This window comes from Eumetopias jubatus, unplaced genomic scaffold, assembly GCF_037043125.1.
Source record: "Eumetopias jubatus isolate StellerSeaLion01/CBP00866 unplaced genomic scaffold, mEumJub1_p1.0 scaffold_3, whole genome shotgun sequence".
NCBI classification, from domain to species: Eukaryota; Metazoa; Chordata; class Mammalia; order Carnivora; family Otariidae; genus Eumetopias; species Eumetopias jubatus.
The window spans coordinates 182,357,372-182,382,755 of NW_028274809.1; the positions used below are offsets into that span (position 1 = coordinate 182,357,372).

Consider the following 25,384-nt stretch of genomic DNA (forward strand, 5'->3'; position numbering starts at 1 on the left):
GAATGGTATTTGGTCCTATCGTCTTGATCTATGGCCCAAATATACTTTCGTGTATTCCATCATTTCGAGGGGGGGATATCCTGCGTAGTGTTTTGGGTTTTTTGTTTTTAAATTGGTTTCCAATAATTAAAAACACCAAGATTTAAGTAAAAAATTGTATTTCTGCATTTCTTGGGGGGAAAAAAAAAACCAGATCATCCGGAACTACCTTGAGCTGGTAGTTCTGTCCAGCAGCATCAGCCACAGCTGAGAGGCGCTGGCCCCATGAGACAGGACTATTTGTGCTCCTGTTTGTCATAGTTCTCACCATTCCCTCTTAGTCTACACTCAGGCCTCTTCTTTTACTTAATTTTCCTGCTTGGCTCCTGCAGACATCTGAGCCTGGACCCCCAACTTCTATTGCTGGCCTGATGAAGTAACAGAGTCTGGATTTACTCTCCCATCGTGACTACTGGAAAATGGAACAAAACTGATGAAACAACTGTTTTCAGGTATTTGACAACAGGTAGGGCAGGCCTGGGACCCTGATGGACGGGAAATAAATGAGGTGAGCCCTAGCAGCACCTCAGTGTTCTGCTGGAGGTGGTATCCGGGTTGTGGCCCAGGAAGGGGAACCCGGACAGAGTCCTGCAGTCTCCCTGAGTTAATGAGACTGACCAGAGTTCAAGAAGACCAAGGTGGCTACAAAATACAGGACACAGTTTCCAGAATGAGAGCTCTCCCAGAGTTCGCAGCACGTAAGACAAGAGATCCAAATTTAGAAGCAGTGGGAGTCACGCATTCATTACGTGTACATTTTCTATTTGTATGTTATGCCTTAACAAAAAAAAGTTTACCAAAAAAATCAAAATGAAGGCAAACTAACCTAAATTTCAGGTCACTAGAGGTAAAGAGAAGATGGAGAAGAACAGGGAATAAGAATAACATCAGACCCCCAAAATAACATGAGCATCCAGAAGAAAACGGAGTGTCTTCAAATTCTAAGGTAAATTTCACCTTGGATTTCTACACACAGCCAAACTATCAATCAAATATGAATGCAAAACCAAAAATATTTGCAGGTAAGTTAATGCTCAAGAAATTAACCACTCAGACATGATTTCTCAGGGAGCTACTTGGAGGATGTGCTCTTCCAAAACAAGAAAGTAAAGCAAGATTGAAGAAGACACAGGATCTTGGAAACAGGGAATCCAAGGCAGGAAGGAAGGCAAAGAGTTTTCAGAATGATGGCTATCCAGAGGCCAAGAAAGCAATTAGTCTAGGTTAGAGCAGGAGGGAGGGCTGCAGGAGCTAAAATCCCAGCTTCCATCATATAACTGATGAATAAAAAGCAGCAGACATGCCTTATCCAGCATTATGGAGGCACATCCCCAGAAAGAAGAGTGAAAAAAGTTGAAAGTAATCATTTCAGGGGAGTGAGGAGTGGGTGAGGCGGAGGTGTTGTAAGCAGGAACGTGCATGCAATGTTACCTTTCTGCACTGTTTGACTGACCCAGATGAATGTATTACTGGGATAAAGATGCAATTTAATTTTACCCATGTGAGTATATAAACAAGTACACACACCTGAAAGTCAAACCAGACAGCTGTGTCTCCAGCCTCAATCACACTGGCCCCACAAAATAACCTTTCTTATAGAACCGAGCTTCAGGCCAATGTCATCAGCCAACACTGAGTCATTTTTAGGAAGAATTCTCTGATAATGGTGGCTGCATCTATCGTGAGGAGTTGTCAAGGAGATTGTTCATTAAGCGCACAGTGCCCTCTGTATGAGGGCCCCCATGAGAAATGCCTGAATGATTTTCATTCTGAGATGACTCGGACAGCTTCTGACTAATTGGATTGTTTGCATCCGTGTGCACTGTCCTGCTGAATGGGTCTCCCAGCTAGAAAGCATAGAGCCCAGCTTGCTACCCACCCACAGCAGGGGTCTTTAACACCTTTGCTTTTTTCTTAGCTAATTCCTCTTCATCTCCTCCCTACCCAAACTCCTTGTTCACCTTCCTGCTTTCAAACTCACTTTAAATTCACGCGATCCTGTGTTTTATGGATCCTTGTATGTTACTGCCTTAGATCTTCCTGGAAAGTGGCAGGGGAGTGGGTGGATGGATGGGCAGATTGGAAAACTGGCAACTTGCTTTCAAAGACAATTCTGTGAAGGTATGGAAGAACCTACATCAAACTGGTAACAGCAGCTCTCTGGGGAAGGGAGGGAGAGATGGGGATCGAAGAGGGACCTCCAGTTTATCTGTACGGTCTGATTTTTTTTATATATAAGTACGTTATAATATGAGTACATTATGCATGATAAAAATAATTTTTAAGAATGACTCTACAATTGGGGCGCCTGGGTGGCTCAGTTGGTTAAGTGTCTGCCTTCAGCTCAGGTCATGATCCCAGGGTCCTGGGATCAAGTCCTGCATCAGGGAGCCTGCTTCTCCCTCTCCCTCTGCCCTTCCCCCACTCCTGCTCACTCTCTCTCTCTCTCTCTCTTAAATAAATAAAATCTTAAAAAAAAAAATAACTATACAACTGCAATAGCATATGATACCAAAATATCCAATACTGGCTGAATTCTTACCATGGGCCAGCACAGTTCTAAGCTCTTCACATACATTAATTAATCCTCTCAGTAACCATATTTGACAATTATCCCAATTTAACAAATGAGGAAACTGAGGCACAGAGGATCAATGATGTCTCCAAGGTTACACAGCTGGTAAGTGGTAGAGCAGGGATTTGAACTCAGTCTGGATCTGAAACCCAGTCTTTTGACTACCCTGCTATATTGGTACTATGATCGTAGTGAGAGGCTAAGAACTGTTCTGGATATTTCCAAATTAATTCACCTAGTCCTCTCAATGTACCCTATTAAGGAAACATGATCATTATGCACATTTTGCATATGAAGAAACTTTTGTTAACAGCCTATCCAAGGTTACACAGCTGTAAAGCGGCTGAGCCATTATCTTAGACACAGGAACTCGCATGCCAGGGCACTAGGCCTACTACAACAGAACTCTGCCGGCTTCATGGGCCAGCTTCCATCATGATGAAAAACAAGGCTTTACTCACCTGACAATCAGCCATTCTATTTCCACCCCCAATACTGCCACTTTTGGAAGTGTTTGCTTAAATCTGCTCATTCCAGATGGCACTCTTAACAGATAAGAAAACTCGACAATAGAACTCTATTCATCTTTACCTGAACCACGCCCATACAGGAATCCAGAAATATCGATCCTTTGGGTTCTTTGGAGATCTTTTCATCTTTATAAAAATTCAAATTGTAGGATCCGTCACCAAGTTGAAGCAGGTGGAAAAACCGTCTTTTAAATGACTGAGAGAAGAATACACACACAGCTATTATTTCAAAATGAAGAGAGTCACAATGTCTGTCGATAACTCACAGCTGCATACATATGTAAAAACCACTTCTATTCTTTCCAAAACAAACCCAATTCTGGCCAACGCCCCAGGTAATGGTGAGTTAAGACTCTCCACCACATTTTAATAATTTCAGAGCATTTAAATTCTGAGGCGGTGGTTCACTTAACATGCATGGGTCATTTTTCTCACCCACAGAATTTGATATTTTTACATAACCACCCAAAAGCAGCGCAATGAGTTCCAATTTGGGATGCAGTACAGAAGGATGGAAACTTTCTCAAATCCCCAGGGTTTCTCGCTCACACAGAACAGGAACTTTTCTCTGCCTCATGACACTGAATGATTTTCCAGCCTCAGGATTATGACGGTCAGCATTTCCCTTGGACTCTTTTTTATCTCCCCGTCCGTCCTACCTCCCTTCCATTATTTCTCTCCTCTTCATTACTGGTCCTGGTCTTTCTCGGGTCCTCCTTCTCTCCTGAATGGCTTCTTAATGCTAGTTTTGCTCTTCTCTTTGCAACCCCCTTCCAATCTAACAGTTTTCCCTTTGGTTCTCAAGTTTTGCCTTTCTTGACTTTGTCACAGTAGACCTCCCCAAAGTGCTTAGATTTAGCCCCTGGGTGATGTGCTTGGAGGTGCCACTCTGGCAGGGGATCCAGGGAAGAAAGCCCAAATCGGCAACTGCACCTTCACAGCAGCCCAATGACAGTGTTGTCATGCTAGTGGTCGGAGGGTGAAGCAGGGAAAGTGGGTGGAAGTGGGACAGTACCAACGGGGGTCTATCACCAGGGAGGCATCTTACTAACCAGACAGTGTCACTTTTGTCAGGAAGAACAGCATACCCATTCATTTTGGGCATTATTCCCAAGACCTATAGCAGAAAGGGTTTAATGAGAGGGGAATACAGGGAGATGGGCCACCTTACCCTCATGGTCACGCTTATCGCACTGTTCATGTTGCCTTTGTACAGCCACCCGTGCTTGGTGATCCCGCCCTTCTGAGAACCGAGGGAGGCAGCATCCTAGGAGAGAAGGCAAACCACAATCGAGCACCTGCTACTACTAATCTTACTTGCTGTGAGTTTGGTCACAGGGAAAATCATTCCATTGGTGCCAGGCTGCCCCATCCTGCCCCTTCCCTGGAGTCACCATCTGCCACAAGTCACTTTAGAGTCCGCTTGCCAGTAAAAGAGACGGAGAAGCCTAAGTTCCTGGAAAAGCTCTAGCCCATTAAAAAGCAAAGCTAGCTCCAGTCCAAATTTTTATTTTAAGTGTTTAATGAGCCACAGAAAGTACATACCATACTTGACCGCTCAGGTTGTAAGGTCTCGCCTGGTTTCATGAAAAATGTTTTCAAATTATACTCCCCTATAACTGGAGGACGAAAGCAAATTCCTGGAAAACTTCCCAGAGGCTCAGTTCAGGGGAAGGTGAATGAAGAAAGGAAGGAAACAGGAGGCAACAGAGAAAGGAGGGATGAAAGAAATGGATGGGGCCACAGCACGGAAGGACAGACAGACAAGAAGGCACAGAGATAGCGGTAGGAGGGGAGTCAGGAAAGTGCAGGGACCCGGCTAGAAAAACAAAGAAAACTCACTGGAGCAGGTTCTGACTCCAGCTGTGGGCTCCGGTGTAGCGACACAAGCAGGGGGCAGCCAGCTGCTGCTAAAAATACGTTAGGCACGCACTCGTGCATCAGACAGACAGACAGATGACATGTGAACACACACACATATGGTGTGGCCAGGCTGCCACACGCTGACCCAGGGCCCTCCGCGCTCTCTCTCGTGTTGCTCCCTTCCAGCCTCCTTGCCTTTCTAAGGCAGTGTCCAGGGACACTTCAGTGTGCTCAGTGGCAAGAGAGGGCCACACAGAGTCCCGTTACCCGGCTCACATTTCCGAAGACTGGTCTCTAATAGTGATCTTTATTGCTGCAATCAAGTAGGCAATTGCAGAAAGACCCATCTTATGTTCTGTTTAGACCAGATCAATATTAGTATCGGTGGTTTAATGTTCTTATTATTAGCAATAAGAAATAACTTACCTATCTAGGATTTTACAGTTTGTTGTGTGCCCTTACATGCATTATTTCAATTGGTTCTCCTCTTACTACTAATCAGCACCAAGTTGTTTTTTAGTATCTTTTCATTTGGATGACCACTTACTCTTCCCAGAATTATTTTAAAAGTGGTTTCTAAAATAATTTGCTGCCATGGATATTTTAATATTCTTGAATGGCCGGTGTTATGGCTCAGCTGACAATCAATCAATCAGTCAGGACACCCGCCCCACCCAACTCACAATGAGGCATCTAATGGGGAGAATGAGAAATGAAAAAACAGGTTGCACTGACTTTTTATTAGGTTTCCCTGGCTCAGTCATCTTAATGCCCAGTTCTCTTTATGCAATTCTCCAAGAGTAGGGGGAGTGGGCTTGTTTAAAGAAAAGACAGGAAAAGAAAAGCTTCTTGGTACCATATACTTCACTCAAAGCCATTACTGAAGAAAGAGCCATTTAAAGCCTACTGGTGGCCAGTCAAGATATCCTGTTGAAAAACAACCTAAACTTAAGGTCTAAGTAACTTGGTATTTTTTAACAATGTTGCCAAATCTTATCCAGGCCTTTGAAAATGATCTCAGAACAAATAAACAAGACAGGAAGAACTTGTACCCCTGAATAGTCAGGTTGAAAGGGAGCCCTTATTTCAGTAAATCCAACAATACATTTTAAAAAAACTCTTCCCCTGTTTCAAGAAACATTCCAATTCCTCTTTTGGCTAAATGCTGGTAATTTTCCAACAATCTTGCAATCTGTAAACTAAATCAATTTTTAAATCTGCAAGCAATCGCCTACCTCGTCTTTGTCAACCTCCTCATCAACTTCATAGACGTGAACTGGAAGTTTATCCAACTTGGCCACTTTGCTTTAAAGAGAAGAAAGAAATCTGTTTTATAATCTATGCATTTCTTCTCCCATCAGAGGAACCAACATTTAACAAATCCAAAGCTGGTGCACTCAGCTGAAGAATAAAAACAATCGGCATTACTGCTTTGCAAAGTGGGTGATTCCAGAGTTAGAGAGCCCCCAAAAGCCATGTAGAAAAGCTGGCATAGATATATTAAAAATGGGAAAGCGTAGGGGCGCCTGAGTGGTTCCATTGGTTGAGTGTCCGACTCTTGATCTCAGCTCCGGTCTTAATCTCGGGGTCATGAGTTCAAGCCCCACCACGTTGGGCTCCGTGGAGACTACTTTAAAAAAAAAAAAATGGGAAAGTGTATTAATAAGTGAAAACTTGGTAGAATAACTTTTTTTCAAGATTTATTTTCTTTATTTGAGAGAAAGAGAGAGAGCGAGCACGAGCAGGGGGAGGGGCAGAGGGACAATCTCAAGCAGACTCGGTGCTGAGCGCAGGGCCCAACTTGGGGCTTGATCTCACAACCCTGAGATCATGACCTGAGCCAAAATCAAGAGTCAGACGCTTAACTGATTGAGCCACCCAGGCGCCTCGGTAGAATAACTTTTAAAATTAAATTTTGTAAGAGAAAATGGAAAATGGGATCATGGCCTTTAGAGTGGGAGGCACGGTCTTGATGATGACAGTGTTAACAACAAAAGCACAGTAACAGCGGCCTACATTTATTAAACAGTATGTTCTAAGCACTGGGCTTCACAACATGTATTATCTCCTTCGGTCCTTTAGGTGGTGGGGGCTGGTGTCAAGACCATTTAATAGATGAGGAGACTGAGGCTCACAGAAGGGAGAGTAAGCAGAGGACGCAGGCAGAGTACAGAATTTATGTTCTTAATCACTGTTAGAATCCTCCCTCTTTTACCACACAACAGGAAAATTATTAATGCCAAAGGTAAAATCGACCAGTGGTAAAGGTATCTCATCCAGTAAGTTCACTATATCTCATAGTCTGTTCTCTGATAACCAGGAGAATAGTATAAACCAGACTATCAGTGAAGATGGGTTAATCCAATCAAATGGAAAGACCTTAAAAATCCCCAAATAAGTATTGGGTAAATATAGAACTAAGGAGCATACCCATCTGGAGAAGATAATACTGGAAGGGAGTGTTTTAAGCTGAGGTTCAAAAAGAGTCAATCGGGAAGTTGGCTGAACACTCTTAAGGAGTGGCTGAACCACACAAATAGGAAAAACAAACAGCAAAGTCCACTGAGAATAGTTTCAACGGTTCAAACTCATAGATGCCCCAAACACAGAGGAAAAATATATCAATAGGGTCTCCATTATAGGTAAAATTTTCATTGGTGATGGTTACTTTTGAAATATAACCCACTGTTATTTGATTTTGATTTCGATTTTCATAACCAGCTACACTAAATTTACCAACTGCATCATTTCAGGATGTACCATTTGGTAACTTAACCTCTCAAGACCTATCTACATCTGGTCCACTTTAATGACCACTAGTCAATCTAAACACACTTGTTTTTGGTGTATCCCAGAACGCATTAATACTTTAAAGAAGGTAAAGAAAAACAGTCTGGGGAAATATCTGCTCTTTGATTTATTTTTCTTTTTTAAGATTTTCTTTATTTATTTGACAGAGAGAGCAAGAGAGCACAAGCAGGAGGAGCAGTAGAAGGAGAGGGAGAAGGAGGCTCCGCACTGAGCAGGGAGCCCGACGCGGAGCTCAATCCCAGCACCCTGGGATCATGACCTGAGCCGAAGGCAGACGCTCAGCCATCTGAGCCACCCAGGCGCCCCTGATTTACTTTTTTTTAACCTAAAATTTATTCACTATAAAATGCTTTCTATGTCTCTTCAAAATAGTCTTTCAAAGATAAAACACAGTGTAGCAGTTTCTTTGTCTTCTCCTTCTCACTGAAGGTACTTTACCTGTTGTGTTTTATCAGTGGCATCCCGAAAAGAATCACTGGCCATCACTAAACCATCCATGTGTTTTTTTACCATTTACCAATCCCCGAGTGCTAGGTTTGAGTCCTACTTTCAAATACCCTGGAAATAACAGCTATTCCATATACATACAAACCATCTAGAAATATTTTCTCCAATTACTCTGATTGCATATGAAGTTATATACCTCCCTAAGCATTTCAAGTGCAAAAAATTGTTGCCTGTGTGTATGACCCCACTTGTGGGCTCTGACCATTTACTCACTTTGGAAGCTGTCGAAACTCTCCCGAGTAATCTTCAAATTTATAGTTCACAAGATGCCAGTCAGAGTTATAGGTTTTGATGCACTATGGGGGGACAGATAAAAAGAAAAAAAAAAAAAGCATAAGAGGAAAAGAAAAAAGATATGTGATGGCTTTTGGAGGACATTTGGGAAGATTTATGAATGCACACCCACACAAACATCAAAAAAAATTCTTTCACCTCAACCCTCTTGTGCCTGAAATTCCACCATCAGAGGTTCCTGTAAAGCTTAAAAATCACTAAAACACTACCCTTGGGAACAGGGTCACTTTAAGTTACCATCATTCATGATCAGCGAGATTTTGCAAGGGGACAAACTTCACGTCAGTTGCTGCATTTATGTAACAAACAATGTACTGCTTCTGACTTCAAAGCCCTTCGTTCTTAAGAAGTCATGTGCCCTCTACTAGAACATGAAATGGATAGAAAGGGTGAACCTAAAGACCCTTTCAGGATGTTTAGTAGTGTTACAACTAGCTCTGTTATTAAGTATATTAGAAATCTGCCCTCGGTTTTTCCTTCTATTTATAAGGGCCAGAGTGAGGTTATCGGGAGAAAAGATTCAGATTCCAGTTCACAATGGCACCGTGACGTCACCTTGTGTGCACACATATGTGTGAACCAAAGTAGGGAGCTTTACCTTCTACCATGAGCACTAACCTACACACTGGTATGGGGGCCAGGGCAGGCTGCCCCAAAATGTACAACAATGGCAGATTGCTTATTTTGAACTGAAGCTACTTGGGAGTCAACCTGCTCAAAGGACACTGAGACCCTCCTCTGTCCCCGTGAAAGCCAGAAACAAATCGCCCATATGAAAATTACTCTCCTGTACCAAGAAGTAAAAAAAATCCTTATCATCAGAGGTAGAGACTTGAAAGTTGAGAAAGTTACAGAATTAAACCTCATCATTTTTTTCTCATCTACTACCTCAGCCTAAATTCTGCTTAGAATTCCTTACTAATTAAAGCTCCCAAACACCTGTCTTCTTTATCCTGTCAATTCCTCATAGATTTATTGTCTTTTTGTCTAAAATGTGTAAAAAAACTGCCTGCCTTGGTCATTTCTTGGGGTTTCAGTTTCATTATTGGACCTCCATGTGCACATAATCAAATTTTGGGTTCTTCCCTCCTGTTAATGTTTCTCGTATCAAGTTAATTCCTACATCAGCTAGAAGAAACCCTCAGAGGAAAAAAGTAAGTTTCTACATCCCCTACATTGCATTAAACTACCTTACTACCCAACAGACTCAATGGACCAGCATGGTGTCTTTCACTCATCTATCCAGGATGATCCACTGAATAGTGCCATGACTCGAAAGACTGTAAGACTGCATCCACCAGAACTTCAAATATGAATGAGTCAAAATCAATAGGGGAAGTGTGTGATTAAGTTACCATCAACTAAATTGATTTTCTGTGTAGTCAGCTCTTGGCTACACATATGTAAACTTCAGTGTGGAAAAAAAAAATTGAACAAGTAAGTAAAATGAGTGCCTTACCTAGTTGACTTGACTCTGGCTGTAATCAACATCATGATCAAAGTGTCTGTTCTGCTTACTTCACGTCATCATTTAGAAGGCCAACCTTACGTTTCACAGCCTATGCCTGAAGGCCTTCCGAAGCAAACTCCCCTCCACACCAAAGTCATTAAAATAACTACAGCAATGCCGAGGGCCTCTCTCGTGCCAGACTCTATGCTAAGCACTCTACAGGCAAGCTCGTGAAGGGCAGGCAGTATAAGATTTTTATGTTATCGTTCTGAAAGCAGAGAAGGGTTAAGAACAGAGTTGGGTGGGGGAGCGGAACAATTTTTCAATCATCTCTTTGCCAAGTAGTGACAAAGGTTTTTAAATACTATTTTATTCTTGTAAATGCTTCTCAAAAATATTTTCGAAGCATTTTCACATTGAGAACATCAGACATCCACACTCAAAGTCACATTCCAAACCAAGTGTGATTTCAGAATTACCTGTAGGTTTGGGTTTTCCCGCTATTCTCTCTAGGTCCATTAGCACGGCCAAGTCAGCTCTTACCAGGTGTGACACAGGCTTGTACACGCGCTCCTATTCTCTATTCAGCTTTTTGAACAAGCACAGCAACTAAAATCATACCGTCAAAGTCTCTGGCAGGACTTTAAACCTACTCTGAAATATGACATGTAACTGCCCAGCTAAAAAATAAATAAATAAGCAGACACTTGTATACAATCGGTGCACTTATGAATGTAACACCTGAGTGCCCAGATTTTTAATATCTTAGGTAAAACGTGTAAGAAAGATAATGACCGTGTTTAAATATTTTACGTCATAAGAAACTATAAAAAACCCAGTTAAGCAGGTTAGATAGCCAGAGAGTCATTCATTTAATAAGCCCCTGTTGACAATGCACACAGCAGATACCAGCTAAATTCGAAGGCTGAAGCACAGAATAAGGCAAGCAGCCCCACCCCTCTGGGGATGTAGAAAGTCTAGGAGATGAGGGGTTACATCAGAAATCAGCATCCAGAGAACAGTAACTCTAGAAAGACAGGGATCCGACTGGCTGATTTCATGACTGACCTTTCCAACTTGCGAAATTCAATAATATTTTGAAGTTAATACTGAAAGGTTTTTGCAGTTGTTTTAAAAAGAAAGCCATTAAGTCATTCTCGGCTGGACCAGAGGATGGAGAGGAAGTGCTGTTTCACTCCACCCTAGTGGCAGGGTCCCAGGAGGCCTTAGTTCTGTTGGCTGCAGCAGGCACAGCTCGAAGCTGTTACTGCTCAACCTTTGGTGATTGAAGAACTGAATGGAGGGCTGTCCCTCCAAAATCCTATCTATTAAGCAATTGGGAGAACTGAATTAGTAATCAACATTGCTCCACGTTTTAAAATAGGGGGTCAACAAAAATCTTCTGCAAAAGGCCAGATAGTATTTTCAGCTTTGAGGGTCACATGGTTGCTGCCGCAAACACTCAACTCTGAGTTATAATGTGAAAGTAGTCATGTTAACGGAGGGGTGTGGTTGTGCTACAATAAAACTTTATTTACAAGAACAGGCTGCAGGCCAGACGTTGCCTGTGGGTCCGTCACAGTTTGTCCACATCCTGCTTTAAAATAAACATTTAAGACTATATAAACATATCTGGCTCTATTTGTCCGGAATTAATTTTACTAATATAGTAGCAAAGAAAGTAAGACAAGAAGTTCTTTTCAGAGGACGAGAGATCATTACTTTTACAATTTTAAATACATATTTAATTTTTCGAAAATCTCAATGGAACTAAATATTGTGACTACAATCTTGTTACTTTGATTGCTCTTCACTTTTATAAGCATAACTTCCTTGTGGTGGGCAAACTTATTGATGGGCATATGTATCATCTAAAAATCAATTAGAAAAATAGGGATAAAAATCCATTATTTTTAAATGAAGGAGCACTTCAAGAAACAAAATTAAAAGACCTAATTAGTTCATGTTATCTAAAAGCACCTGGAAGAAGAAACAAACACCCCAAGGCGGCGGGGGGGGGGGGGGGGGGGGAAGCAGTCTAAATGCAGTAATTTCTCTTTCCTCTATAACAAGATAATCATTATTTGTATGTTCAAACAAGAGTGGTAAGAATCGTACATTGATCAGAGATAGAGTCAGGCTCCGCTCAGTATCATCTGGCACTTCATGAACATTGAACTAGTCTTGAAAATAAGTTACAAGTATAAACATATAAATGAAGTAAATGAATACATAAATGTGTGTGCTGAGTCTCAGCTGAAAATAATCTCAATAACAAAGCCTCTGCCAAAGATTTCCAGTGAGTTCATAAGAGTTACTCCTTATTCTACATCTCTAAGTTCTGCAGAATTCATGTTTTAAACAGCCGTCAGAAATGACCCCCCGTTGACATTTCTGTCCAAGCTTCAGGCTCTGAAAACCCTATACTATTCTCCTATTTTAACTTCCACTACAAAAATGTAATTATGTCTCTGACACTTTCTTGAAAATATCATTGAAATTTAAAGAAGGGGGAGCGTTAGTGAAAAGTGGCTTTAAAATAAGGTATAAATTGATGTAGAAAAAGCACATTACCTCTGTGACAAATAAGCTCTGCGCTTCCTCTTGCGCATCCGCAGGAACCGTGGAGCACATATACCGACCCTGTCGCCGCAGAGTGGCGGTCTGTGGAGGAAAGTGTGGGCACAGCGTTTGGTTACTCCAAGATGGAAAGGTGCTAGCCAGCCTCAGGGTGCAGCGGGGCTGCACAGGGACACAGTCACTCTGGTCTCTGCCAGCCCCGCGCTTCTTCCTCCTTGGGTCACGCACAACAGATCCCTTTGGGCATCAGAAAGTTCAAAGTTGGGCGCCTGGGTGGCTCAGTCATTGGGTGTCTGCCTTCAGCTCGGGTCATGATCCCAGGGTCCTGGGATCGAGTCCCACATCGGGCTCCCCGCTCAGCGGGAAGCCTGCTTCTCCCTCTCCCACTCCCCCTGCTTGGGTTCCCTCTCTCACTGTGTCTCTCTCTGTCAAATAAATTTAAAAAAAAAATCTTTAAAAAAAAGAAAAGAAAAGAAAGTTCAAAGTTGTGTGCGGGGCAATGGCTCCCCCTTCTTTCTGGGTCAGGGGCCCCATGACCCCTCCAGGGAGCCCTTTTGCTCCCCCCACCCCCAGGCAGGGTAGGGGCCCCTTTCAGAATCCCTAACACTCTGCAACCCCAAGAGCTTGATCTAGTCCCACTACGGTGCCTTTTACTTGTCTTAACCACCTTTTTCTAGTGTAAAACAGACATATCATGAAATTTCCCATTTTAACCTGTCTTTTTTTAATTTTTTTTTTTTTTTTTTTTTTTAAGTAAACTCTACACCCAACATGGGCTTGAACTCACGACCCCAAGATCAAGAGTCAGGAGCTCCACCGACTAAGTCAGCCAGGCGCCCCATTTTAACCATGTTTAAGTGCAGAGTTCAGTGGTATTGAGTACGTTCACACTGCTGTGCAACCCTCATCACATCTATGTCTTCTTTTCCAGTTTTATTGAGAGAATTGACATACATAAGTTTAAGGCATACAACAGGATGGTTTGCTTTACATCTACTGTGGAATGAGAACCACGATGGGTTCAGCTAACATCCATGTTCTCCCATAAATACAATAAAAAGAAAAGGGAAAAGGAAAAAGAACTTTCTCCTTGTGATCCTTGAAATCTAGGATTTACTCTCTTAAGAACTTTCCCATATATCATTTATACTCACGGTAGTCGCCATGGGGTACATCACACCCCTAGTGCTTATTTATCTTATAACTGGAAGTTTGGACCTTTTGACCCCCTTTCTCCAATTCTTCCTACCCCTACCCTCCACCTCTGGTAACCACAAGTGTGATCTCTTTTTCTATGACTTTTGTCTTGTTCCATTTTATTCCACATGTAAGTAAGATCACACAGTATTTGTCTTTCTCTGTCTGACTTTTTTCACGTAGCAAAATGCCGGCAAGGTCCATCATGTTGTTGCAAATAGTAGGATTTCCTCATTTCTTATGGCTTAATATTATTCCGTTGTAAATATATACCACAACTTCTTTATCCATTCATCTATCAATGGACACATAAGCTGTTTCCATGTCTTGGCTACTGTAAATAATGCTGCTATAAACATTGGGGTGCCTTAATTCTTTTTGAATTAATGTTTTCATTTCCTTTGGATATGTTCTTCGAAGTGGGATTATTGGGGGTCATATGGTAGTTCTACTTTTAATTTTTTGAGGATCCTCCATACTGTTTTCCATAGTGACCGCACTAAATTACAACTCTACCACCAAGGCACAACGGTTCCCTCTTCTCCACATCCATGCCAGCATCTGTGACCTCTTGTCCTTTTTTTCCCTTTCTTAATGTGTTACACCAATAGCTTTATTTATTTTTTATCTCTTATGTTTTGGACGACAGCCATTCTAGCAGACACAAGTGATATGTTATTGTGATTCTAATTTGCATTTCCCTAATGATTAGTGATGTTGAACATCTTTTTATGAACTACTCGCTTTTTTCACACCTTCTTTGGAAAAAGGTCTATTCAGGTCCTTTGTCCTTTTCAATGTGGGTTGTTTTTTTGTTATTGAGTTGCATGAGTTCTTCATATATTTTGGATATTAACCCCTGGATATATGGTTTGCAAATATTTTTTTCCCATTCAATAGGTTGTCTCTGCTTTACTTTATTGATGGTTTCTTTTGCTGTGCAGAAGCTTTTGAGTTTGGTGTGGTCACACTTGTTTACTTTTTATTTGGTTGCTTTTTAAGGTATCGTACCCCCTCCTCCCAAAATCATTACCAAGACCCATGTTAAAGAGCGTTATTCCAATGTTTTCTTCTAGGAGTTTCGTGATTTCAGGTCTTACAATATAAGTCTTTGATCCATTTTGAGTTCATTTTCATGAGTAGTTTAAGATATGGGCCCAGTTTCATTCTTTCACATGGGAATAGCCAATTATCCCAAAACCATTTATTGTCTCTTCTCCATTCAGTATTCTTGGCTCCCATGTCAAATATCAGTTGACTGTATATGCTTGGGTTTATTTTGGGCTCTCGATTCTGTCCCACTGGCCTATGTGTCTGTTTTTATACTGGTACCATACTATTTTGATGACTACAGCTTTATAAGTAGAGCCTGAAACACGGTGTGTGATGCCTTCTGCTTTGTTCTTCTTTCTCAGGATTTCTTTGGCTACTTGGGGTCTTTTGTGATTCCATGTAAGTTTTAGGAGTGTTTTTTCTACTTCACATTCACTGCCACATCCCCGGTGCCTAACAGCAGGGTAACCAGACAAGCAGAAGGTGCTCAATCGATAGTTGTTGAATGGATCTATGAATTGTGAATGCTACCATCCCTCCTAAACATTAGAACTGTTCTCGTGTTTAAGGAGGACTAATGCTTCTTTTAAATAATAAAATGCTTCATGCCTTTAGGCAGTAGCACATCCACCCTAATTAACGTTATCTGGAAGGTACTGTTTTGTCAATATGAGCAAATGGGACCTCAGGCTTCAGAAAGCAATGTTCTAGATTTTTTCCCCCAAGGACTGTAATCCTTGGATACTATTAACAGATCATAGTTACAAAAACAGCATACATGAAAACATTGTGCTAAGAGAATCTACCCTGCAGTAGCTCTTCGTGGCTACTCACCGAAGCTGGGGTCTCCCAGCATTTGCCCAAATGTTTTTCTTCTTCCTTTGGTTGGAGGAAACTTAAGGTCAAATCCCTGATCCCTCCCCTCCAGCACAGGTAGAAAACTTCATGGCCTATATCTTATATATAATTTAATTTTATTTCCTGCCCCTGTTTTCTCAATGTCGTGTCTCCTCCACCTATTTTACTCATTTTTGCATGGTGTCAATCTTTGAAAGTAATCTTAAGTCCTGTTTTTAGAATAAGTCCCCTTATTCTGAAGAAAGGGAAAGAAGGAACTCCATTCTCCACTAAGTCCTTAATGGGTGAATTACTAATTCATTCAGCCTCCAAAAGGGCTTCGTAGGCCCTTGCTCTTGGTTTCTTTACAAATATCACAAATGGTGACCCTTACTTCCCACCTGTTCCCATGAAATACCATAGAGCTATGTAACAACAAGCACTGGAGAGGCATAATCTATTCCAAAAGTTTCCAAGTAAGAAGTGATTCTAAGAGGTTGTCAAAACTATTAAAAATCAGGGATAATATAAGAAAAGGGGAATTGTTCAAGAAACTGTGTATGCTTCAAAGAAGGATTCACTCTACAGCCCTACTTATCTTGATGTATTTGGGTCTATCAAGATTTTTGAAACTAATTATTACACTTTTAAAATGTTCAGGAAATGCTCAGGTCAAGAAATGGGACTGTCAGAGGCATTTCCAGCCCATTTCCCATCACAGCACTAGTCAAAAGAGAAAATTTATTACAACATTCTCCCAGTAGAATTACCAACTCAAGAAACTTTAATTGTGTGACACTTTTCCAAACGCCTCTAAGGTGAGAGAAATAGGATATAGATCTTTTTGATTCTTGTATATCAGAGTGAGTGCCATTATGCTCTCACTTTATAAAGAAACCAACTTTAATCATTAAAGAGAGACCTGACCTTTAACAGGTAAGAGAGTGCCGGGCATAATTAAACCAATCATCTGTGTGTTTATTTACTACCCACCAGTACAAGGATACTAGGTTTGAGTCCATTACTGATCAAGTCCTAGCTCCGATTTTGACAAATCTTAGTTTTCTGACAAGAGCCCTTCGCTCCCCTGGAGACTTCATCCAAATAAACTTAATGCATTTCTTAAAAACCATTCACTTAAATGAGACATACTTCTTTACTGTTACTTTTATGTCTATTTCTTGTTGTATATAAAATTGGATGTTTTAGATAGATGGCTGCTATCCTTCCCTATAGATGCATGCTGTTCCTCACACCAAAAGGTGGAGTCAATTTCCCTCTCCTTGAATCTAGGCTGGCTTTGACCAATCCAATGAGGGGGAAGTGGCATTGTGCCAGTTCCAAACTTAGCAAACTAGCAGCTCTTGGAAGACAACCACCACATAAAAAGTTCTACTACCTGAGACCACTATGCTGTGAGTCCAAACTAGCCATATGGAAAGGCCAGATATAGAAAGACAGCCTGCCAGCCCACAGCTGGTTCCAGACAAAGTGGTAGAGTCACCATAATGTACGTGGGGAAGCATTCCAGCCCCTGCAGACAGCAAGTCAAGAGAACTACCTAGCTGAGCCTTGATCGGATTTCAGAATTGTGAGAAATTATAAATTATTGCCCTAAATTACTAGGCCTTGGAGTGGTTTGCTACTCAGCAATAAATAACTATAACAAGACTGTAAGGGATTAGGAACATGTCCTAATTAATGTACTGAGGAATACTGCTGTTTTCATGAAAATGTTTTCAAATACTGATCACAGTATAGAGTTAGGACAGAAGCATCGAGGGGACACACTAAGCTGCAATCTGGTTTCCACATTCACCTTTCCTAGGACTTCTGTCAGTGTCCTAAGGGTAGACAAGTAAGATAGAGAAAAATGTCTGTTGGACTTTAGGAGTAAAGATCAATGGCTTCTCTTCCCCCAAATCACTGTACTGATCATTTTAGGGCTCAGCATAAATATCATCTCATCCATCTATCCATCCTTCCCCTCACTGAGTCACTACTTTCTACCACCAGACACAGAACTAGCAGCTGGAGACACCAAGTTTAAGAAAGTGTACTTGCTGTCCCTCTAAAGCTTATGGTCTCATGACAGAGGAAGAGGAGGAATTTCAATTAGCAGAGTGCTGCGAGTACTACAGAAGAGTATGAGAGAAAGGCTGAAATGAGAGGAAAGAAGAGGGGAATCTAAATCAACAGGGAGGGAAAAAGGACACCAAGAAGATGTGCACCAAGGCAAAGACACTTAAACTAAACTGTACAGGATGAGTACATGCTGTATTCAGTACAAAGGGGGCAGAAACTTGAGAGTTAAAAGAGCAAAATCAAAACACAACGAATTAGATTAGCTCTTTGCACACACACAAGAGATCCATTAAATCCTAGAACTACTATGCCAAAGGCATAGTAGTTACCCTATATAACTACAGGATATATATATTATATATTATATATTATATATAATATATATTATATATATAGGATATATATTGTATATATATAGTTATCCTATGCCAAAAGCAAAACTGCCCAGAACACTAATTAAACTTGAATTAAAAAACACGAAAGGATGAAAACCCCACCAACCTGTAGCCTAATCAATGGTTTTAACTCACCTGGGAAAAGAATGAGCCAACAGAAAGAACAGGTCTTATATAAAGCAGAGCAATTTTGTCAGCGTCTTTATCCCCATTTAACAGGAGAGACTGGAATCTACTGGCTGGGCCACTGGGGCACCGTTAATATTGGACTTGGCACCAGTGAGGAGTCCTCGCTTCGTGTCCTCAGTTCCCAAGGTCTTCCCACTCATTGCTGAGTCCAGCCTCAATTCACTTGTTTATAATGTGATTCCCATTTAGACTTTCTTAATGAAAGAGAGCTGACACAGCCAATGAATGTATTCTGATCGGCTTATTAATTCTAGTTCTCAAGGGTCACAATTAAATAGCATTTGGTTTGTTCTCTCGCGGGGTTGTCTGCTACAAGTCAGTTCTCTGAGCCCAAACAACTCTGGTCACACTGAACAAACTCAGTTTCTGGACTTGCAAAGCTAAGATCCGATCCCAGACCTTGGTGACTTATGAACCACGGCCGATGAGGCCCCGTCTGATAGCAGCTGGTCAACCTCTGACTCCATTATCCAAAACTTTCCGGCAGGCGCACATGCCACTCTCTCCTATCGGACTGTGGAATCCTCTGAGAGCAGGAGACGTATGCCCCCATCTGCATCTCTGTGCTAAGTACTCAATAAATGTTTCAAGAATGAATGAACAAAATAGTCAATGAAGACAGAAATAGGTCTCTACCAATAATCATCCATTACTTGTATATAATTTTTTTTTCTGTTATTACAAACAGTTCTCTGGTCCATTATGAAAACTGAAGTCTTCCCTTGAAGACTCCAGCATGAGTGAATGCTGTATTTTAATTTCTCCATAGATTCTGTTTATTAAAACTCATATTTGGGTAATAGTCTACTGTATGCCAAATCAATTCACATTAAATTTCTGCAGTTTTATTTATCTGGCTTGTAACAGAGTCTCAATCAATACCTGGAGATTTATACTCAATGAACACTAACGCCCTCCCCACAAGTGAACTTAATTTTCTTTTTCATGGTTATGGTATTCTCATCGTCTTTTCTATCCGTTAAAATCATATTCCTGCCAAAAAAAAAAATGGGTCTGTATCCACTTTATATAAATCAATATCAAGGTGGACATTCAAAGAATATCTGTCCCATTTCTATGTTTGGAAATGAATTATTTCCATTCTACTAAGAAAGCTTAGCAGCAGCATTCTCTAAGTAGCTTTCCGCACTTGCAAGGGGGAGGGAAGAAACACTTCACACTGTGAAGTGTGATAAGATCTGCAAATTAAATATAAATGCAGCTAGCATCTCTGACAACCACTTTGGATAGAAATCTCATAGCACAAAGCACAATTTAAAAATAAAAGCCCTGGGTGTGCCTGAGCGGCTCGGTCAGTTGAGCATCCAAGTCTTGATTTTGGCTCAGGTCATGATCTCAGGGTTGTGAGAGCGAGCCCCACATCGGGCTCCGCACTCAGTGAAGAGTCTGCTTGTCCCTCTCCCTCTGTTCCTCTCCCCACTCTCTCTCTCTCTCTGTCTCTCTCACTCTCAAATAAATAAATAAATAAAATATTTTTAAAAAATAAAAATAAAAGCCCTCTTCTAGCTACTACAGTAGTCTAAATTATTTTCAGTCAGTTTCTGTTCCTTAGGTTAAATGCTGGTAGTCTTTGACACAAAGAGATCCTTAATTACCTTGGCCAAGTATGGACAGGAGTCTTACCAAGAATTCCAAAAAATGTCAAGAGTTACTGAAAAGAAAAATTTTAGAACTGCTACAGGAAGAGAAAGGGGTGAAGTCCTCACCCAAAGGGCTCAGAAGATGATCCAAGGACATGTGAGAGCCCAGGTCAATCTTCAGGAGACCTTTTTTTTTTTAATGGAATGAACTGAAGGAGTTCAGAGTTGCCCCCAGACCTGAACAGAAACAGCAGAACTTGTAACTATCTCCAAGTCTAATTTGGAAGAACAAATTTCAAATAGATGCTCTTTTATTTTAAAAACTTTTTTCTCTCTTGTTTGAAATGACTCCCGCCAAAGACTGGGGTCACTTCAGTGGCTATGAGCCATAGCCCAGGGTGCTTGGCACAGGGAGGCAGGGCCATGGGTCACCTGAAGGGACAGACAGACATACCATATAGGCCTGATCTGGGCCAGCCTTGGGTCTTCCCGGCACTTCCTGACCCTCTTCTTTATCACTCAGAGCTGTTCCCCTGATGGCCTGCTACAACCCTGGTCTTCATCTTCAACTTGGAATCTCTCTCTACAAATGGAATTCCTGACCCCAACCTGGCTCTGTCCTCCCTCCATCAGTGCCGGCCAACCTGCCACCCTGACCCCACTGAAGCTGGGATACTGAGAAGCTCATGTTTCAAACTGCAAGAAATGTGAGGTGAATAATTTAACTTCCTATGGAAGAATCTGAGAAGTGATATTGGAAAGGGGTTTGAACGGAGAGCCAGGAAACCTGAGTCCTCATCTGAGTGTGGCCTCTAATTAGCTGTGTGATCTTGAGGGAAAGTTTTAACTTTCCACATCTATAAAATAGAGAGTTTTCTAAGGATCTCCAGGCTTCCTGTGTAATTTAAAAATTCCACAGTTCTGTGAAGATGGAATTCTAAGTCTGTCTGTCTCAAATGACTTATTATCTGAGTGCTACGAGGTGCTTTGAGAGAAACTAAAAGACATCCAAAAAAATAAGACGAATACTAGGTCTGCTTTGATTGATTACCCCATTTATTTTTTTAGGAAAGGAATCCTTGGATTTGAGGGAGGGAAGAGTCACTTTGTAGACTTAAATAAATGTAGGGTGAGTGGTAACAGAGACATGCTTTTGTGTCATTGTTTCTTTACGGTTCTAACCCTCTCAACCCATATGGTATGGGACTTTTTATTAATCACTTTAGAATGGGCATTAAAACCCTAACAAAACAACCCTCTTAATTCCTGGTGGGAAGCATGCATAGCCACTGCTGTTTAAAATACCCTATTTTATAAGATTTTAATTAAGAGACTGAAACAAAAGGCCCACCCTTCCCCTGGGGCCATATGAACAATGAGCTAGAGACGGATCCCAGAGAAGTGGGTGGGCTGCAACCCCAGCCAGCTGCAGGCTTCCGCCACCAACAACTGTCTCCCCATCTCTCCTGTTCAAAGGAGCATTCGGCTGGGAGTGTCCTCCCCTCAGACAGAAAAACAAAACATCACAGGCAGCCCAGAAGGGAGTGCAGGCCTTGAAACAGGAAGAGACGGCTCCTCCAGTGTTCTAAGCAGAACACCTCTGAACAGAGGGAGGCCACAGTGCATCAGCTGAGACACTGAGTGACACAACAGGTGAAGACCTTCAGGAGGCGGAAACTGGTCAGTTAGGCACGTGGCTGCAGAACGTCAAAGAGTGCAGGAAATTTCCTAGGTGCCACCTGACCTCTGAGATGGGCTCTGAGGCCTGCAGACAGCCTGAGGTCGGACACGAGGGCCCAACACCCACCCTAACAGATGACCTGCTGGACAGGGAAACCCACCAGGTCTCAGGGCCTGGGTCAGCTCCCATCTAGCCTCAGGCAAAAATGTGGACTCCCTCTTCCCCACCCTGTTGGTAATTCCATACAAAGCATCCTGTGCTTCTGTTCATTTTTGTGTTTGTTTTCATTCACGCAGTAGAACTATGCCCTCAGATCAGACCTTTGAGGGCTTGATGCATTTGCAGAGAAATATCTTCCAGGAGAAGGACAACTGTGGGCTGTGGTTGGAGGGGGCCAAAACTCAGTGAGGGGAGGGAAGTGGATGGCGCCAGAAATCAAAGCCCAGGCGGTTGAGGGAAGACAGCTCTTCGGGCTGGCGTCCCTCAGCCTGGCCCATCTCCTTTACTAAGCAAGTAAGCCCTGGGTTGAATTTATACTGTGCTCAACTGGGCCAAATGGACAGAATCTGCTTCAGTGTTCTAACGTTATCCTGGATTTTCAACTATTCCCTGTTAGGCAGCTCTCAACACCTCCTTCCTCTGGTCTCTAGGCCTGAGCCAGACTGCAGGGAACCTCACATGTCTGGGGAGTTGGGTGCCTTTGTATCATATGCTGGACATCGGCCTTGGTTGCATTTGTCTGTGCATGAAACATTACTATGAGAAACTCTGGGGACTTTACTGTGACTTATCGAGCACAGCGTACTGGAGCCTTTCCAAATGTCTGGCAGAGGTATTTGTTTCAGAGCAGATGACTCGCTTTGGGAAGATTCAGCCCCAAGCCAAGCTGGAAACTGGGCATTTCCAACATCTCCTTGCGGAGATCATGTCTTGGCGACTGACTCAGTGTTCTATTAACCTCAGAAGATCCCATTTTCAGTTTCCTGAGATCTCTCAATGTCCAATTCATTAATAATTAAGAAAATGGACAAGGCATGGTACAGGACAAGGGTCTAGAGAAGGAATCCCATTTAGGTTTCTGGAGGGATTTAACAGAAACAACGCTCAAAGAACCCATTAAAACCACGCTGGGGGCCGCCTGTCCCCCACAGCCCCTCCTCACCAGCCCCTGCAAGCTCCCCAGGCTCCCGTCCTGCACTGTCCTTCTCTGCTCGCTCCACAGTGCCACCCTGTGTGACGTCAGTGACTTTCCTTGCCGGACGTCCCCATGACAATGCACCGATGTAGGGTGCTCCTGCGTGCACCTGGTATGCCCAGCTCCCCTCTATCGTTCCTCTGACCCGTTCTCTGCCAGTCATCACTCTAAAATTTTCATCTGCTAGCATCAGGCCTCAGCTTAAATCCTTTCCATGACTCCTCATTGCCACCAGAATAGAGTCCAAGCTCCAAAGACCTTGGCTGAGCAGCTCTAATGATTTTTCTGGACTCACCTGCCCTTCTTCAGCCCTGCAGCACATGGGGACTTGTGACTCCCTCATGCACCAGGCCACCCACCTGGCTGCAGAGCTGCTCCCACCACCCACGTCTCCTACCAGCCTCGAGACCCACGGACTACGGTGCTCATCTTTGCTTTTCCAACACCCAGCAGAACATCTGGCACAATGTAAATGTTTGTTGAGTGAATGGGCAGTTGAGATTTTAAAATGGGGATTCTTTTATTCACTTGTAAGATCACTCAGGGTTCCAAATGAGACAGTGTCTCAGAACTGGTGAGCCATCAGGTAGCTTCTGTCACCACATAATGTCCTGTTTCCTAAAGTGTCACATGCATTTATAGGTGTCAGTAGACCTTTGAGAGTCACAAAAATTTCATTCTGCTAACCCCCCAAATTATATATTACATAACTTTCCAAATGCAGTAAACTGTAACTAAATAAGTTAAATGTTCAGGACCCTTCATGACCAGATTCATCAATTAAGTTCAGTTTTTAGAGATTTTATTTGGTTTATGTTTGGCTTGGTTTGGTGTTACAAAGATGCTTGGTTTTAGTCACTCTTAAGTACCACTTCACAAGAGAGAATGGTGGGGGGGATAATCCAGAACACCAGGTCATTTGGTCATTTGGGGGACAAGTGGCAGGTCCAGCTTCCCCATGAGTAAGGGGCTCAACCTGTTCCACATCACATGACTGCAAATCCTAAAAAATGAATGATGTTACCTTGAAGGAAGGAGGCTGCTTCCTGGGCCCTCAGCTCTCTTCCTGCCAACTGACGTCAGCCAGGGGTACAGAGAGCTTCCCTGCATGGTGCTGTCTCTTTGGATTCTCACATATCTATGAGAACCCAAATTTTAGGGCAAATGTTACCTCTGAACTATAGATTAAGAAAAGTGAGTTTTAAGAAGGCTTCTCATTTACCCCAACACCCAGATTAGTAACAGAGAGACCTGGGGCTAAACTTCAGGTCACCCGAGTAAATCTTGGGTCTAGAGCATCTACCATCCCTCTGATGGATTTATGTTCTACTTGGTAACAAAACCTTGAAGAAGGTATAAGCAAGCACAGTTTCCTTTGTTTTCTATTTATCTGTGTATGGCTCTGTACATCTTTCTCTAGAATGCAATTTTAGTTGCTGAAAAGACAATACCTTTGTGTGAACACCTAGCATAGTGAACATGCTTCATGTTAAAACACGGCCATTGTTTACATATTCAAAGATACTGGTGAGCTCTCCTCATGTTCTCCTCATCACTCAGGAGTACAGTTTCACTGATGCACCAAGGACGATTGCTCTCAAATCCCTCCATGCATTTGTCAGCACCACCACCGCTGTGCTGGTCTTGTCAGAGCATCGGGCCTCAGCACATCAGTTCCTGGGATGCCATCCAAAGTCTTATTTTAAACACGGCGGAGCTGAGATGATGCTCCGCAGATAAAACACTAAGCAGGTGGGGAAGTCCTGACTCGAGGACCTCTGACATCAGGGGACTTCGCTGAACTTCCTTCCTCTGTCCTCTCTGGAACTCAGGCACACACTCAGCACGCACGCTCCGGCTGATGCCGGACACTCTGAGCAGGACACACTTGACAGTACCGGGTTCTGCCAGGCAACCCTGGCAGGAAGAGGCAGAGCAATGGACACAGCAGGACCCACAAGTTGTAGGAACCACAGAGATATTGAGCTTACTAATACATTCAGTGACATCTGGTAATTATGAGGCCAAAACCTAGATTTTTCTCTTTAGGGACAAATCTTTGTTCTTGTTTTTGCACGCAATCCTACTGCGTCTCCTTCTCTTCTACTCCCCCAATCTGCCACCTTGAGACAGTTTTATAGTTATGAATAATTATAAAGATCGATATTCAATGAATGTAGAAATACAGTATAAATAAATCTCCATGTGCTTACATGGTCTTAAGATAGCACCTTTGCTTAGAACTTTGTCTATGTGTGTCTGTTAGTCGTGTCTAATAACCTAAGACGAGTACATTAATCACATACATAAAACTGTCCTCCTAACCCTCAGTGCTTTCAAGTATGACCTGTGCTTGCCCCTTCTTACCAACTGTGGGACATTTACCGTTCTCTCTGACCTATTTAAAATGTGAGCTAAACATTATTTCTTCTAAAAAAAGCAATGATCTGAGGAAGGGAGGGAGGGAGGGAGGGAGGGAGTGTGACCTGATGCAGGGAGTAC

The 25,384-nt window shown here is 42.3% G+C and overlaps 1 protein-coding gene across 6 annotated transcripts in view; it reads right to left on the bottom strand.

The window, feature by feature from the left end:
• DOCK9 (dedicator of cytokinesis 9) overlaps positions 1-25,384 on the bottom strand; it is a 283,314-nt gene that overhangs the window by 125,535 nt on the left and 132,395 nt on the right. For all 6 annotated transcript variants that reach the window (XM_028112025.2, XM_028112023.2, XM_028112024.2 and 3 more), the window contains exons 3-7: positions 12,644-12,733; positions 8,539-8,621; positions 6,243-6,312; positions 4,316-4,411; positions 3,206-3,340 (exon numbers count right to left, since the gene is read on the bottom strand). In XM_028112025.2, coding sequence (XP_027967826.1) covers positions 3,206-3,340; positions 4,316-4,411; positions 6,243-6,312; positions 8,539-8,621; positions 12,644-12,733 — 474 coding nt within the window. The remainder of the gene's footprint in view (positions 1-3,205; positions 3,341-4,315; positions 4,412-6,242; positions 6,313-8,538; positions 8,622-12,643; positions 12,734-25,384) is intronic.